Source organism: Theropithecus gelada, chromosome 1 (genome assembly GCF_003255815.1).
Source record: "Theropithecus gelada isolate Dixy chromosome 1, Tgel_1.0, whole genome shotgun sequence".
Lineage (NCBI taxonomy): Eukaryota > Metazoa > Chordata > Mammalia > Primates > Cercopithecidae > Theropithecus > Theropithecus gelada.
Genome location: NC_037668.1, coordinates 29,980,105 through 29,995,915, shown reverse-complemented (window position 1 = coordinate 29,995,915; position 15,811 = coordinate 29,980,105). Strand labels below are relative to the sequence as shown.

The 15,811-nt window shown below is 57.2% G+C and overlaps 1 protein-coding gene across 1 annotated transcript; it reads left to right on the top strand.

Moving 5' to 3' along the window:
- The first annotated feature begins 1,946 nt into the window (after positions 1 to 1,946).
- On the top strand, positions 1,947 to 3,983 carry HES4 (hes family bHLH transcription factor 4). The gene is made up of 4 exons (XM_025386765.1): positions 1,947 to 3,070; positions 3,157 to 3,252; positions 3,332 to 3,419; positions 3,513 to 3,983. The coding sequence occupies exons 1-4, from the start codon at positions 2,963 to 2,965 to the stop codon at positions 3,884 to 3,886; spliced, it is 666 nt and encodes a 221-aa protein (XP_025242550.1). The 5' UTR covers positions 1,947 to 2,962; the 3' UTR covers positions 3,887 to 3,983.
- Positions 3,984 to 15,811: the final 11,828 nt, after the last annotated feature.

The following is a 15,811-nucleotide window of genomic DNA, read 5'->3' as shown; positions in this document are numbered from 1 at the left end:
GTCCCAGCTACTCGGGAGGCTGAGGCGGGAGAATGGCGTGAACCCGGGAGGCGGAGCTTGCAGTGAGCTGAGATCCGGCCACTGCACTCCAGCCTGGGCGACAGCGCGAGACTCCGTCTCAAAAAAAAAAAAAAAAAAAAAAAAAAAGTAGAATCTCCTGGCCAGGCGCGGTGGCTCACACCTGTAATGCCAGCACTTTGGGAAGCTGAGGCGGGTGGATCATCTGAGGTGGGGAGTTTGAGACCAGCTTGACCAACATGGAGAAACCACATCTCTACTAAAAATACAAAAATTAGCCGGGTGTGGCGGCACATGCCTGTAATCCCAGCTACTCCAGAGGCTGAGGCAGGAGAATTGCTTGAATCCGGGAGGCAGTGCTGTGGTGAGCCGAGATTGCGCCACTGCACTCCAGCCTGAGCAACAAGAGGGAAACTCCATCTCAAAAAAAAAAAACAACAAAAAGCCCCTTTTTACAGATGAGGAAACAGGTATAAGGAAGGGAAGTGAGCCCATCCAACAACCAGTGAGGGGAAGATCAGCCCCAGCCACGCTTGGCAGGGAGGAGGCTCACGCCTGTAGTTCCAGTACGTTTGGAGGCCGAGGCAGGAGCATCGTCTCAGTCCAGGAGTTCGAGACCAGCCTGGGCAATACAGGGAGATCCCTGTCTCTACACACACACACACACACACACACACACACACACACACACACAAAAGAAAAGAACGATTCTCAGGCCCCTCCTTCCATCCTGAACTCCCTGCCTGTTTGGGGACTGGGGGAGGCCCAGAGCCCCCCAGAATCCCTTCCCAAGCCCAGGCCCAGAGGCTGGGGAGATTCAGGCGGGCAGCTCCCCTGGCATGACCCCCAGCAGGAGGCGGCGGCGACTGCGGCCACCGGGGGCGCTCGCGGGCTTTCCCGCCCTGGCCCAGCGCTCCCGCCGGGGAGGGGACGCGGAGGGAGGACCGGGGGGGGGGGGGGGGGGTGCGGGGCCACCATCCACATCATTTCCAGGGCTGCGCGGCCGGTTCGAGCCTTTCCAGCGCCAAGGCGCGCGCAGAGGAGTCGGGGCGGGAGAGCCGGGTTCCACTGGGTGCTGCCGGAGCTTAAGTGCTCGCGGGGCCACCCCCGAGACGCCCGCCCAGCCCCCGCGGCTTTCCCCGGTCGGCGAGGGGCGTGGACAGCGTCTCCGCGGAGAGGGCGCCACCCGCGCTCCGGCCTCACAGCCCCCCGGAGGCGCGCGCCCCTGTGCCGGCGGCGAGGTGTGGGGGGCGCCGCGGGGGGACCGCGGAGGGCCAGGGTCAGCGCCGAGAAGACGGGACCTCCCCGCGTGGGCCGCAGGACTTGCTTGGGGCCAGATTAGACGTGGGGTCCGAGGGGGGGGGAGGCTTCCGGACCGAAACCCCGGGTCCAGGTGCCCCGGCAGGGACGAACCTGCCAATCAGCCGACTCCCTGGCTCAGCAAAGCTCCCCAAAAGGTTCCCCGACCCCTTCCGGGCCAGAAGCTCCCGGTTCCCGCTGGTCCAGCTGTCCCTCCCCGCTTCCCTCGACCCTGCGCCCCTTCGCACCCTGGGAATGCCACGCCCTCCCTTGAGGCTTTGCCCCTGAGGACCCCCCCACCCCGCCGAAGCCTTTGGGACTACCCGGTGGAAAGGGCTTTTCTCCCCCCAGGCCACCCACCCGATTCGGTTCTCCTACAACGGCGTGACTGCGGAGTCTGCCATCGGCCTCCTGCCCGGATTAAAAGCCCGGGAGGGTCCCCACACCCGGGCCCAGGCCCGGCTCTCCAGGGGGCTCAGGAAGCCTCAGCTGCACGGACGCGCGAGGCCGCCGGGGACCCCGAGTGCCGAAAGGACCAGCGTACCCCGCAGGGGCGTTGGAAATAAAAACAGCAAACAGGAAAATAGCCACAGCCCTGTTTTATGGAACTTGCCCCTTTGCAGTTACACACATTAACAGTGACACCTCATTTTCCGTGAACCCCACTTTGCTGCTGCCGAGTTCGCCAGAGGGACACCCGGAAGCAGGTGGCGACAAGGGCCCCATGACATCATCCCGGCAGGCTTGCGTCACCGCCCCGGGGCCCGGTGACGTCACCAGCTCGCTCGCGTCACGCGCACGTCCCGCTCCTCGTGGTCCTGCCCGGCCCGCGCCATCACCGGCCCTGCCCCGCGGGGTGACCCGTGCGCCCCTTCACCGTCCGCTGCCGCCGCCCTCCGGCCTGCCGACCCGGCTCTGCGGTTCCCAAGGCTTTCTCTAGCCCTCCGTGCCCCCCGCCGCACACCTGAGGGTGGGACCCCCGGGGGCAGAGCCGGTGTCGGGTCAAACTCGGAGACCGAGCAGAGCCCAAACCCGGACCAGAGGGAGGGCGGGCGGAGGAAGCGAGGAGGCTCGAGACCGGGGCTCGCCCACCCCTCGGCGCCGCCGGACCCTGCGCCACTGGGGATATTTCCTTCCCGGCTTCCCGCGCCGCCGGCCCCAGCTCCGTCCCGCCCCGGCTCCCGGCCCCCTGGAAGGGAGAGCGAGCCCCGAGACTCCGCCCAGCCCCGGGGGTCCCGGTCCCCGTTCGCCCCCAGCGGCCCCTCCCGGCGCGCTGCTCGGCCCTGGCTGCAGCGGGGGGCGCGGGCTCACCCGGCCGTGGCCCCCGCGATGTCGGAGCGGGGCGCGGGCGGGGCGGCCCCGCAAGCCTTTGTGGCCCGTGGAGGCCGCGCCGGGGGCCGAGGCGTGACTGACAGCGGGCGGGGAGGAGCGCGGCCGCCGATTGGCCGGCGCGAGTGTGGGAAAGAATGCGGAGCCGGGTTCACACACCCCGCGGCGGCGAGGCCTTAAATAGGGGAGCGGCCTGAAGCGCGCGCGGGCCTGGGGACGGGACCCGCCCGAGGGTCTCGGATCGCCGCGCGCTCGCCGCTCGCCCGCGGTCCCCGGCGGCGCGCTCCAGCCGGCACCGGGAGGCGCGGGGCGCACCATGGCCGCAGACACGCCGGGGAAGCCGAGCGCCTCGCCGATGGCAGGAGCGCCGGCCAGCGCCAGCCGGACCCCAGACAAGCCCCGGAGCGCGGCCGAGCACCGCAAGGTGGGGTCCCGGCCGGGCGTGAGGGGGGCGACCGGGGGGCGGGAGGGACGGAGGAACGCGGGACTCAGCCGGTGCCCGACCCGCAGTCCTCCAAGCCGGTCATGGAGAAGCGGCGCCGAGCGCGCATTAACGAGAGTCTCGCTCAGCTCAAAACCCTCATCCTGGACGCCCTCAGAAAAGAGGTAAGTCGGGGGCGAAGACCCGAGACCCGGACTCTGGGGCGCAGCTGAGCCTGGACCTCCCGCCCGTCCCCGCCCCCAGAGCTCCCGCCACTCGAAGCTGGAGAAGGCGGACATCCTGGAGATGACCGTGAGACACCTGCGGAGCCTGCGTCGCGTGCAGGTGACGGGTGAGGCGCGGGCGGCCGCGGCTTGGAGGCGACGGGAGGGCGCGGGATCCCCGGGGCCCGGCACCGACCGCCCCTCCCGTGTCGCTCCCGTAGCCGCGCTCAGCGCCGACCCCGCCGTCCTGGGCAAGTACCGCGCCGGGTTCCACGAGTGTCTGGCGGAGGTGAACCGCTTCCTGGCCGACTGCGAGGGCGTCCCGGCCGACGTGCGCTCCCGCCTGCTGGGCCACCTGGCAGCCTGCCTGCGCCAGCTGGGACCCTCCCGCCGCCCCGCCTCGCTGCCCCCGGCTGCCCCCGCAGAGGCCCCTGCGCCCGAGGTCTACGCGGGCCGCCCGCTGCTGCCGTCGCTCGGCGGCCCCTTCCCCCTGCTCGCGCCGCTGCTGCTGCCAGGCCTGACCGGGGCGCTGCCCGCCGCCCCCAGGGCAGGGCCGCAGGGCCAGGGCGGACCCTGGAGGCCGTGGCTGCGCTGAGGCTGCGGCCCTGGGACTGCATCGGAGGCGGCGCCCCGTTCTAGGGCCGCGGCCTTTGCCGAGACGGTAGCAGAGAATACGTATTTATTATCCCAGAGGCCGCGTCACTAGTTTTCCTTCTCTGTCTTGGTGAAGAGTCGACTTTGGGAGCGACCCGCAGCCACGCCGCGCCGGGGTCCCGCCCTCCTCCCAGGGCCGCTGGCCGCAGGTGGCTGGGGGTGTCGGGCGGACCCGGGGGGCGGCTGGGGGCGGGACCGAGGGCAACCCCTCGGCTCCGCGCCCTCCCCTTCCCTCCGCAGCCTCCCTCCCCTCCGCACCCCTGCAGCCCCGCCCGCGCACGCGCCCTCTGCCCTCGCGTGGGGTTTGCCTCGCTCTGCCGTGGCGGTTGTGAGGGTTCCCCCCGGAGGCCCCGATGGGAAGCTGAATGTCCCTGAGTGCCCGGAACCTTCCCAGTGCTGGAAGGCGGTCGCGCAGCATCGCCAGGCAAGTTACTTTCTAGAGGCCCCTTTCCCGCCTCCCGGTCCCCGGACCGCGGAAGGCGGAGGCTGCGGTCCGGGGCCGCGCTGGGGTGAGGGCGGCCGCCCTTGGCCCTGAAGACCCGCGCTGGGTTCCCCTGTTAGGTGCACAGCTGCCCGTGCCCACCGCGGACCCCTCCCCCGGGTGTCTGTGCGGGGAGGGCCCGACCGGAGCGCGCGCGGGTCCGAGCTGGGCTGCGGACACTGAGTGCGGGGGCCGAGGACGTCGCTCACGAGGGCGTGGGCCCAGCCCCGGTAAGGGAGGTTCCGCCTCCCCAGTGGGTGAGGACTGGGGGCTCCTCCCTCATAGCCCTGAGCACGTGCCGCTGTCAACCACCGAGTTAACCAGGCAGCGCCGGACGTACCCTGAACCACCAAGGCGGTCGCCATCCCGGGTCCTGTGTTCGGGTGGGGGGGGCTCGGCGCAGTTCCAGGCACTCAGCCGAGGGAGAGGGTCCCTCTGAGCCGCGCCGAGGGCCATTTCCCAACTGGGGCCGAGTTCACCGGGGCCCACGGGAGGCGAGTGAGCCGTCCCACCAGCGCTGGCCCTCCAAGGCTCCAGTCTGTGCCTCCATCAGGAGCCCCCTGGGCCCTCCAGGACACAGCCGTGCGCAGCTTGCAGGAGCCTCGCAGTCCGGCCACCCCTGGCCCCTGGCTGCCCTGCCCCCTCCCTGAGCTCTGAGGGCCAGGCCAGTGACCCTGGGCGGAGGCAGCGTTGGGCTGGGGGCCGCACCCTTGGTCCCACCAGCAGTCCTACCCCGGGGGTCCTAGTCCCAGGGGAGCCTCAAAGTAGCCCTTCTCCTCGGGAGCTTCAGACCCTGTGAGGGAGGCCTCCTCAGCAAGGGGAAGGGACCGTCTTCTTGGGGGCAGGTGGAAGCTCAGCGTGGCCAGGGGAGGGGAGCTGCTCAGAGAAGGCATCAGTGCAGAAGGGGAGGGAGGGCCTGGGGCAGCGAAGCTGGGAGTGTGGGGAGGAGCTCAGGGGCAGTTGGGGCACCCTGCAAAGTCACCCAGGCTGTGGGTCCTAAGAGGGCAGGACATGTCTCCACCAGGCCCTGGCCTCGAATGCCCTCTCCACTGTGGCTAAAGGGCCCTTCGTAGCTGCCCAGGGACCACTCCGGCTCTGGGGGAATCAGTGGGGAGGCCTTTCGCACTCTGGGTCCCTCTGTGCCCCGCACCACCCGGCCCCGGCTTCTCCCCCGACTTTCCTCCTAACCTGTCCCATCTGCCGCAGGCTTGGTGGTGTATCATCCGGGCCCAGCTGGACGGGGCTCCAGAGGGCGAGGGCCGTATGTCCGGAAGCTCTGTCCTCAGCACCCAAAACACGGAAATGGACCCACAGGGCCCTAATCCGTCCATTTGAATGACAGAGCTGGGAGGTTTGGGTTAGACTAAGGAGATCTCAGGAAACACAGCCTGAGGGGCCGGACTGGACGGGCAACATAGGGGCTGTCCTGGGCTACCCCTCAGGCTGCCTCCTTCTCAGAGCCCCCCGCCATGGCCTCCGGGAGCCAGCCTCTGCCTACACCCAGCCAGGACGCCCGCCACAACCTGTGTCCTGTGGCCCCAGACAGGGGTGCCCCCTCACGCAGAAGTCCTTTCTGTCTTCCCCACCGTCCAGACGTTTCCTGCCCCTCCCCGCCTCAGGTGGTGGCCGCTGGGCAGCTGGGATCTGGCCCAGTTCCCCGCCCCTGACCCTCCCCAGCGATTTTTATCTTGGCTTTTGGTTTTTTGCTGAATAATAGATGAAAGTCATCTTCTCGGTAGAGCGGGTGTGGCTGGTGGCCCCTGGTCACTTCCAGTTCATCTCCCACTGCCTCCTTGATGAAGACCGAGGGTCAATAAATGTTTGCTAAATTCCTTTGCCTCTGTGGTGTCTGGGCTTGTCTGTTGTGGGGGGATCTGGGCAACACAACTGCAGATAACAGGCTTTTGAAATCTGGAGAACCTCAGTCCCTGTGTTGACAGAAGTCTAGGCCAGGCCCGTGAACTCCAGGCGCTGGGAAGTTAGGGATGGGGGTGGGACTGGGGCTGCCTGGAGCCCGGGCTTGTGAGAGGTGAGGCCGAACTCGCCCTCCCGGGTCCCTGTGTTCACCTGGGTCCCAGCCTCCTCTGGCTCCCCTGGCTCCAGGACTGTCTCCTCACCATGCCTGGCTGCTGCCCCACTGCCCCCTGGAACCCCGGGGCTGTACCCACCTCGGACGCAGCCAGGGCAAGGGGCCTGGGGTGGCAGCCTCCCTGATGTCCCACCGGCCCCTCCTGGCATTCACACCTCAGTGTCCTGAGGGTCCAGTGGTCTGCAGGGTCAGTGGGGTCCTGCCAAAGTGATGGGCTGAGAGTGAGACCCTGTCTCAGAAAGAGAATCAGTTGACCGTAAATGTGAAGACCTATTTCTGAACCCTCAGTTCTATTCCACCGATCAATACATCTATCCTTGTTCTATTATCAATCACACTGTCTTCTTGATGACGGTAGCTTTGCAGTAAGGTTGTTTTGTTAGGTTGGGTTTTGTTTTGTTTTGTTTAGACAGAGTCTCTGTCACCCAGGCTGGAGTACAGTGGCGCGATCTCGGCTCACTGCAACCTCTGCCTCCTGGATTCAAGCCATTCTTGTGCCTCAGCTTCCCTAATAGCTGGGATTACAGGCACCCACCATCACACCTGGCTAATTTTGTATTTTTAGTAGAGATGGGGTTTCACCTTGTTGACTAGGCTGGTCTCGAACTCCTGACCTCAAGTGATCTGCCTGTCTTGGCCTCCCAAAGTGCTGGGATTACAAGCTTGAGCCACCGCGCCAGGCCCACTCTCAGGCGTTTCTTTATGGCAGTGTGAGAACGGACTCACAGTCAGCCTATAAGCTCAGCATAGAGCGTGGAGAGAGGAAACTGGTGGGCAGAGGAAGGCGGTGGCATCTGAGCCATTGGGCTCGCTCTGACCTGGACAGGGCAACGGGTATGGGGGACCCTGGGGGTAGGGACAGGCGGAGCTGGGGCAGCTCTCCTCTTCTGGGACTGACTCCAGGTACATGTATACCAGCTGAACTTGTCCCACAGCTCACCATTCTTCTATTTTTCTGTTGCTTTTTTTTTTTTTGAGATGGAGTCTCACTCTGTTGCCCAGGCTGGAGTGCAGTGGTGTGATTGTTAAAGATGATTCTTTCCTCCATTGAATTGTCTTGGCACCCGTGTTGAAAAATCAGTTGACTGTAGGCCGAGCACAGTGGCTCATGCCTGGAATCCCAACACTTTGGGAGGCTGAGGCGGGCGGATCACCTGAGGTCAGGAATTCAAGACCAGCCTGGCCACCATGGTGAGACCCCGTCTCTACTAAAAATACAAAAATTAGCTGGGCGAGGTGGGACAGAAAAGACCTGGGGGACAGAAAAGAGGCTTAATTGGCTTGTGCTTCTACAGACTGCACAGGTAGCATGGTGCTGGCACCTGCTCAGCTTTTTTTTTTTTTTGAGACGGTCTTGCTCTGTTACACAGGCTGGAGTGCAGTGGCATGATTTCAGCTCACCGCAACCTCTGCCTCCTGGGTTCAAGCGATTCTCTTGCCTCAGCCTCCCAAGTAGCTGGGATTACAGGCATGCACCACCACACCAGGCTAATTTTTGCATTTTTAGTCGAGATGGGGTTTCACCATGTTGTTTAGGCTGGTCTTGAACTCCTGACCTCAAGCAATCCACTCACCTCGGCTTCCCAAAGTGTTGGGATTACAGGCGTGAGCTGCCATGTCCAGCCCTGCTCAGCCTTGGAGGAGGCCCCAGGAGACTTCCAATCCTGGCAGAAGTGAAGTGGGAGCAGGCAGGTCACATGGCCAGAGCAGGAGCGAGAGGGGATGGGGGGTGGGTGCCACCCACTTTTAAACACCAGATCTCCTGTGAGGTCATGTACTAACCCAAGGATTGTACCACAGGGGGTGGTGCTAAACCATTCACGAGAAGCCCGCCCCATAGTCCATACCTCCCCCCAGGCCCCACCTCCAACACTGGGGATTACAGTTCAGCATGAGATTTGGGTGGGGACACAGATCCAGACCGTATCACTGACCGTGGCTTGTGCCAAACACACCAGATGGCAGGGCTGGCTGCGCTCCAGCATGGTTCCCTCTAGCTGCCAATGCCCCCAACCATGGCCTCTTAAGCCCCAGGCCCAGTGGCACCCTTGGTCTTGTCCCTCCCAGCCTGGGTCAGGGATGCTCTGCTGGCTGTGGCCAAACTTCCTCCTTCACATGCACGGGGAGGCAGCGCGAGCTGTCGGCAGAGACGCCTGGGGGCCAGGACATCATGTTGTGTGCCCATGCGCCTTCTGTTTCTCCAGTTTGGCTTTAGGAAAAGAGGAAGCTCCATCAGCATGTCCCCAGGAAGCTGGTTTGTTGGGGAAGGGGTGACAGCAGCACTCCAGGAAGCGGCCGATGAATCTACCATGCGGGATTTCGGCTGGATTTTTCCTGACAAAGCCAGGGGCTTGCTGATACCAAGCAGGCTGCAGGCAGAAGGCTTTCACTGCTTCACAAAATCCTTGGGGCAAATGCCTTCTCCATGTGGGGGCAGCGATGAAAGCACGAAGGGTCGCAGCTGATGTTACAGTGAGAGTGTCCCCCTTCCTGGCACTCAGGCAAGGACGCTTCCCAGATGATAGATAGACAAAGGGGACCCTCCCCAGATGGACACAGGGACCCTCCCAGATGATGGACACAGGACCCTCCCAGATGATGCACACAGGGACCCTCCCCAGATGATGGACACAGGACCCTTCCCAGATGATGGACACAGGACCCTCCCCAGATGATGGACACGGGGACCCTCCCAGATGGTGGACACAGAGACCTTCCCCAGATGGTGGACACGGGGACCCTCCCAGATGGTGGACACGGGGACCCTCCCCAGATGGTGGACACGGGGACCCTCCCAGATGATGGACACAGGGAACCTCCCCAGATGATGGACACAGGGAACCTCCCCAGATGATGGACACAGGACCCTCCCCAGATGATGGACACAGGGACCCTCCCAGATGACGGACACACGACCCTTCGCACATGGACAGGAGGATCCCAGCAATGTTATAGATGATAGAATTCATAGACCAGGATATGAAAGCGCCTGCTACAACTTACTCCAGATAATCAAGAAGCTATTCCAGGTGTGGTTGCGAGCCTGTAGTCCCAGCTACTCAAGATGCCAAGGCCAGCCTGGGCCACAAAGTGAGATCTCATCTCTAAACAAAAACAGAAACCAACTAGAAAAGTGGAAGCTAGAGGAAATATCGAATGTGTTAGGGACTTTGAAGGTACGAAAATCCCAACGGGGAACTTCTAGAGATGAAAATTGTGACGTGTGATTTGAGAAGTTCACTGGGTGGAAGTCCCAACAGGTTAGACACTGGGAAGGAAAACAGTAGTCAACTTGAAACTGTAACAATAAAAACTATTTAAAATAAAACATTTTACAAAACAGAGAAATAGAATGGTGAGCTGTGAGACAACGCTGAGTGGCCTCACATACGTGTAATTGGAGTTGGTCCTAGAAGAGGGGAAGAAGGTAAAATAGCTGAAGAAATAATGGCTGGAGTTATTCCGAGCTTGATGAGAACCATAAACCCAGCAGTCCAAGGAGCATCTCAGCACAAGAACCTGGATGGAGACTCCCAGAGTGTCATAATCACGTCAATAAAATGCCGTGATAAAGCAACAGTGCCCACTCCTGCCTCTTACTTTCGACATTCTAGGAAGTTCTTGCCAAAGCAATTAGGAAAGAAAATGAACTAAAAGAGGCCGGGTGCAGTGGCTCACGCCTGTAATCCCAGCACTTTGGGAGGCTGAGGCAGGCGGATCACCTGAGGTCAGGAGTTTGAGACCAGCCTGGCCAACATGGAGAAGCCCCAGCTCTACTAAAAATATAAAATCAGCCAGGTGTGGTGCCGCATGCCTGTAATCCCAGCTACTCGGGAGGCTGAGGCAGGAGAATCACTTGAACCCAGGAGGTGGAGGCTGTAGTGAGCTGAGGTCGTGCCATTGCACTCTAGCCTGGGCAATAAGAATGAAACTCCATCTCAAAAAAAAAAAAAAAAAAAAAAAAAAAATAAAAATATATATATATAGGAAAAGAAAACAGAAAATAAAATGAAAATGAAATGAAAGGCATCCAGGGCCAGTCACAGTGGCTCACACCTGTGATCCCAGCACTTTGGGAGGCCGAGACGGGCGGATCACGAGGTCAGGAGATCGAGACCATCCTGGCTAACACAGTGAAACCCCGTCTCTACTAAAAATACAAAAACTTAGCCGGGCGAGGTGGCGGGCGCCTGTAGTCCCAGCTACTCGGGAGGCTGAGGCAGGAGAATGGCGTGAACCCGGGAGGCGGAGCTTGCAGTGAGCTGAGATCCGGCCACTGCACTCCAGCCTGGGTGACAGAGCGAGACTCCGTCTCAAAAAAAAAAAAAAAAAAAAAAAGAAAGAAAAAGGAAGATGTAAAACTTTTCAGATGACATGATCTCATATGTAGAAAATCCTAAGGAAGCCACTAAAAAAATTATTAGAATGAATAAACAAGTACAGCAAGGTACAGAATTCTTGCAGGGCACAAGATGAGTATTTCAAAAATGAATTGTATTTCTTCACGGGCAATGAGCAATATAAAAATGAAACTTTATTTATTTATTTATTTATTTTTTTGAGACAGAGTCTTGCTCTGTTGCCCAGGCTGGAGTGCAGGGGCGCGATCTCGGCTCACTGCAAGCTCCACCTCCCGGGTTCACGCCATTCTCCTGCCTCAGCCTCCCGAGTAGCTGGGACCACAGGCGCCCACCACCACGCCCGGCTAATTTTTGTATTTTTAGTAGAGACAGGGTTCCACCATGTTTGCCAGGATGGTCTCGAACTCCTGACCTCAAGTGATCCTCCTGCCTCAGCCTCCCAAAGTGTTGGGATTACAGGCTTGAGCCACTGCACCCGGCCTACAGTCAACTGATTTTCAACACGAGTGCCAAGACAATTTGACGGAGGAAAGAATCATCTTTAACAAACGGTGCTGAGACCCCCGAACATCTGCATGCACGTGAGGGAAGCTGCTCGCCTCATCCACATCACACACACAATAAACTCAAAATGAATGACAGGCCGGGCATGGTGGCTCACGCCGGATCGCCTGAGGTCCAGAGTTCGAGACCAACATGGTGAAACCCTGTCTCTACTACACATACAAAAATTAGCCAGCATGGTGGCAGGCGCCTGTAGTCCCAGCTACTCAGGAGGCTGAGGCAGGAGAATCGCTTGAATCTGGGAGGCAGAGGTTGCAGTGAGCCGAGATTGTGCCATTGCACTCCAGCCTGGGTGACAAGAGTGAAACTTCATGTAAAAAAAAAAAAAAAAAAGGGCCAGGTGCAGTGGCTCATGCCTGTAATCCCAGCACTTTGGGAGGCTGAGGCGGGCAGATCACTTGAGGTCAGGAGTTTGAGACCAGTCTGGTCAACATGGTGAAGCCTATCTCCACTAAAAATACAAAAGGTTAGCCGGTCGTGGTGGCAGGCAGCTGTAATCCCAGCTACTCGGAAGGGTGAGGCAGGAGAATCGCTTGAACCCAGGAGGCGGAAGTTGCAGTGAGCCAAGTTCACACCACTTCACTCCAGCCTGGGAGACAGCCTGGGAGACAAGACTCAATCTCAAAAAAATAAAATAAAATAAAATAAAACAGAATGGATGACAGACATAAGTTAAAACTATAAATCTTTTAGAAGAAAATATAGCAGTAAATTGTCATGATCTTGGGTTTGGAAAGACCTTGGGCAAAAACATTCTTAGGTGGGACACTGCAGTGGTTTGGTGTCCCCAGAAGCTCATGGGACACTGCAGTGGTTTGGTGTCCCCAGAAGCTCGTGCTGGGAGCTTGATCCCCCATGTGGAAGTGTTGGGAGGTGAGGCCTTTAAGAGGGGTTTAGGTTATGGAGGCTCTGCCCTCACGAAGAGATGAATGGTTATCGTGGGAGTGGGTTCCTCAGGGAAGGGGGGTCCAGCCCCTCCTCTTCTCCCTCTCTGTCTTCTTTGCCCTTTGCCAGGAATGACACAGCAGGAAGGACCTCATCAGATGCCAACCCCTTCATCTGGATTTCCCAGCCTCCAGAACTGTGAGAAATAAATTTCTGTTCATCATAAATTACCCAGTCTCAGATATCCTATTAGGGCAGCACAAAATAGACTAAAACAGATACCAGAAGCATAAGTGACCAAAGAAAAATATAGATAAATTAGACATCATCAAAATTTAAAACTTATGTTTCAAATGGCATTATCAAAAAGTGAAAAGACATCACATATGGGAGGAAACATTGGCAAAATATATATTGACAAGGAAATTACCCAGAATTCCAAACACAATCAACCCCGAACTCCAGAAACAATCAACCCCAAACTCCAGAAACAGTCAACCCAGAACTCCAGAAACAATCAACCCCAAACTCCAGAAACAGTCAACCCAGAACTCCAGAAACAATCAACCCAGAACTCCAGAAACAATCAACCCCGAACTCCAGAAACAATCAACCCCAAACTCCAGAAACAATCAACCCTGAACTCCAGAAACAATCAACCCCAAACTCCAGAAACAGTCAACCCAGAACTCCAGAAACAATCAACCCCAAACTCCAGAAACAGTCAACCCAGAACTCCAGAAACAGTCAACCCAGAACTCCAGAAACAATCAACCCCAAACTCCAGAAACAATCAACCCTGAACTCCAGAAACAATCAACCCAGAACTCCAGAAACAATCAACCCCGAACTCCAGAAACAATCAACCCCGAACTCCAGAAACAATCAACCCCAAACTCCAGAAACAATCAACTCTGAACTCCAGAAACAATTGACCCCCAACTCCGGAAACAATTGACCCCCAACTCCGGAAACAATCGACCCCCAACTCCAGAAACAATCGACCCTGAACTCCAGAAACCATCGACCCAGAACTCCAGAAACAATCGACCCCGAACTCCAGAAACAATCAACCCAGAACTCCAGAAAACAATCAACCCTGAACTCCAGAAACAATGAATCCCAAACTCCAGAAACAACCTCGAACTCCAGAAACAACCTCGAACTCCAGAAACACTCAACCCTGAACTCCAGAAAGAATCAACCCAGAACTCCAGAAACAATCAACCCAGAACTCCAGAAACAATCAACCCCAAACTCCAGAAACAATCAACTCTGAACTCTAGAAACAGTCAACCCAGAACTCCAGAAAGAATCGACCCCCAACTCCAGAAACAATTGACCCCCAACTCCAGAAACAATTGACCCCCAACTCCAGAAACAATCGACCCCCAACTCCAGAAACAATCGACCCCGAACTCCAGAAACAATCAACCCAGAACTCCAGAAAACAATCAACCCTGAACTCCAGAAACAATGAATCCCAAACTCCAGAAACAACCTCGAACTCCAGAAACAACCTCGAACTCCAGAAACACTCAACCCTGAACTCCAGAAACAGTCAACTCAGAACTCCAGAAAGAATCAACCCAGAACTTCAGAAACAATCAACCCTGAACTCTAGAAAAGGGCCAGCCCATGGATGGATGGTCAGCTGCTTTTGACAATGGTACAAAGACAATTCAGTAGAGAAAGGAAAGTCTTTTCTTTTCTTTTCTTTTTTCTTTTGAGATGGAGTCTTCCTCTGTCACCCAGGCTGGAGTGCAATGGTGCCATCTCGGCTCACTGCAACCTCTGCCTCCCGGATTCAAGCATTTTCTCCTGCCTCAGCCTCCTGAGTAGCTGAGATTACAGGTGCACACCACCACGCCCGGCTAATTTTTGTATTTTTAGTAGAGACAGGGTTTTACCATGTTGGTCTGGCTGGTCTCCAACTCCGGACCTTGTGATCCACCCACCCCAGCCTCCCAAAGTACTGGGATTACAGGCGTGAGTCACTACACCCGGCCAGGAGTGTCTTTTCAACAGTGGTTCCAAAAAAATTGGATATCCATATGCAAATAAATTAACGGATTCTTACCTCACATCATATATACAAATTAACTAAAAATAGATCATAGCCCTAAATGCAAAATCTAACCATAAAACTTTTTGGAGAAAACTTTAAAAATCTTTGTGACCTTTAGGCAAAGATTTCTTAGATACAACACTAAAAAGAATAATACATCAACAAAAATGGGCAAATTAGACTTCATTAAAATAACTTCTCTTTTTCTTTTTTCTTTTTCTTTTTTTTTTTTTTTTGAGACAGAGTCTTGCTCTGTCGCCCGGGCTGGAGTGCGGTGGCCGGATCTTAGCTCACTGCAAGCTCCGCCTCCTGGGTTTACGCCATTCTCCTGCCTCAGCCTCCTGAGTAGCTGGGACTACAGGCGCCCGCCACCTCGCCCGGCTAGTTTTTTGTATTTTTTGTAGAGACGGGGTTTCACCGGGTTAGCCAGGATGGTCTCGATCTCCTGACCTCGTGATCCACCTGTCTCGGCCTCCCAAAGTGCTGGGATTACAGGCTTGAGCCACCACGTCCGGCCCTCTTTTTCTTTTTTAAAAAAATTTTATGTATCCTCGTTGTTAAGCATGAACTGTTTTTCAAAAGACAATGCTAAAAAAATGAAAAGGCTGGGCACAGTGGCTCTTGCCTATAATCCCAGCACTTTGGGAGGCTGAGGTGGGTGGATCACCTGAGGTCAGGAATTTAAGACCAGCCTGGCCAACAGGGCGAAACCCTGTCTCTACTAAAAATACAAAAATTATCCGGGTGTGGTGGTGGGTGCCTATAGTCTTAGCTACTCAGAAGGCTGAGGCAGGAGAATCACTTGAACCCGGGAGGAGGAGGTTGCAGTGAGCTGAGATCACGCCATTGTACTCCAGCCTGGGCGACAGAGCAAGACGCCATCTCAAACAAAGAAAAGAAAAGACAAACCATAGGCTGGAAGAAAATAAATCACATATCTGATAAAAGACTTACATGCAGAATATATAAAGAACTCTGGGCCGGGTGCAGTGGCTCATACCTCTACTCCCAGCACTTTGGGAGACTGAGATGGGTGGATCACCTCAGGTCAGGAGTTTGAGACCAGCCTGGCTAATATGGTGAAACCCCATTTCTACTAAAAACACAAAAAACTTAGTGGGAGGGCGTGGTGGCGGTGCCTGTAGTCCCAGCTACTCAGGGGGCTGAGGCAGGAGAACTGCTTGAACCTGGGAGGCAGAGGTTGCAGTGAGCTGAGATTGTGCCACTACACCCCAGCTTGGGCAACAAGAGTGAAACTCTCAAAAAAAAAAAAAAAAAAAAAAAAAAAGAATTCTGCAAACTCAAAAATAAGAAAAAACAACCTGATTTTTATTTCTAATTTAATTTTTTGTAGAGACAGGGTTTTGCCATGTTGCCCTGGCAGGTCTCAAACTCCTGGCCTCAAGCAATCCACCTGC

What these genes read in the sequence shown, in the direction of transcription:
- HES4 (XM_025386765.1), top strand. Translation starts at nt 2,963, where the DNA reads ATGGCCGCAGACACGCCGGGGAAGCCGAGCGCCTCGCCGATGGCAGGA. An exon ending in GCGCGGCCGAGCACCGCAAG is followed by an intron (nt 3,071 to 3,156) that starts GTGGGGTCCCGG and finishes CCCGACCCGCAG; the next exon opens with TCCTCCAAGCCGGTCATGGA. An exon ending in TGGACGCCCTCAGAAAAGAG is followed by an intron (nt 3,253 to 3,331) that starts GTAAGTCGGGGG and finishes CCCCGCCCCCAG; the next exon opens with AGCTCCCGCCACTCGAAGCT.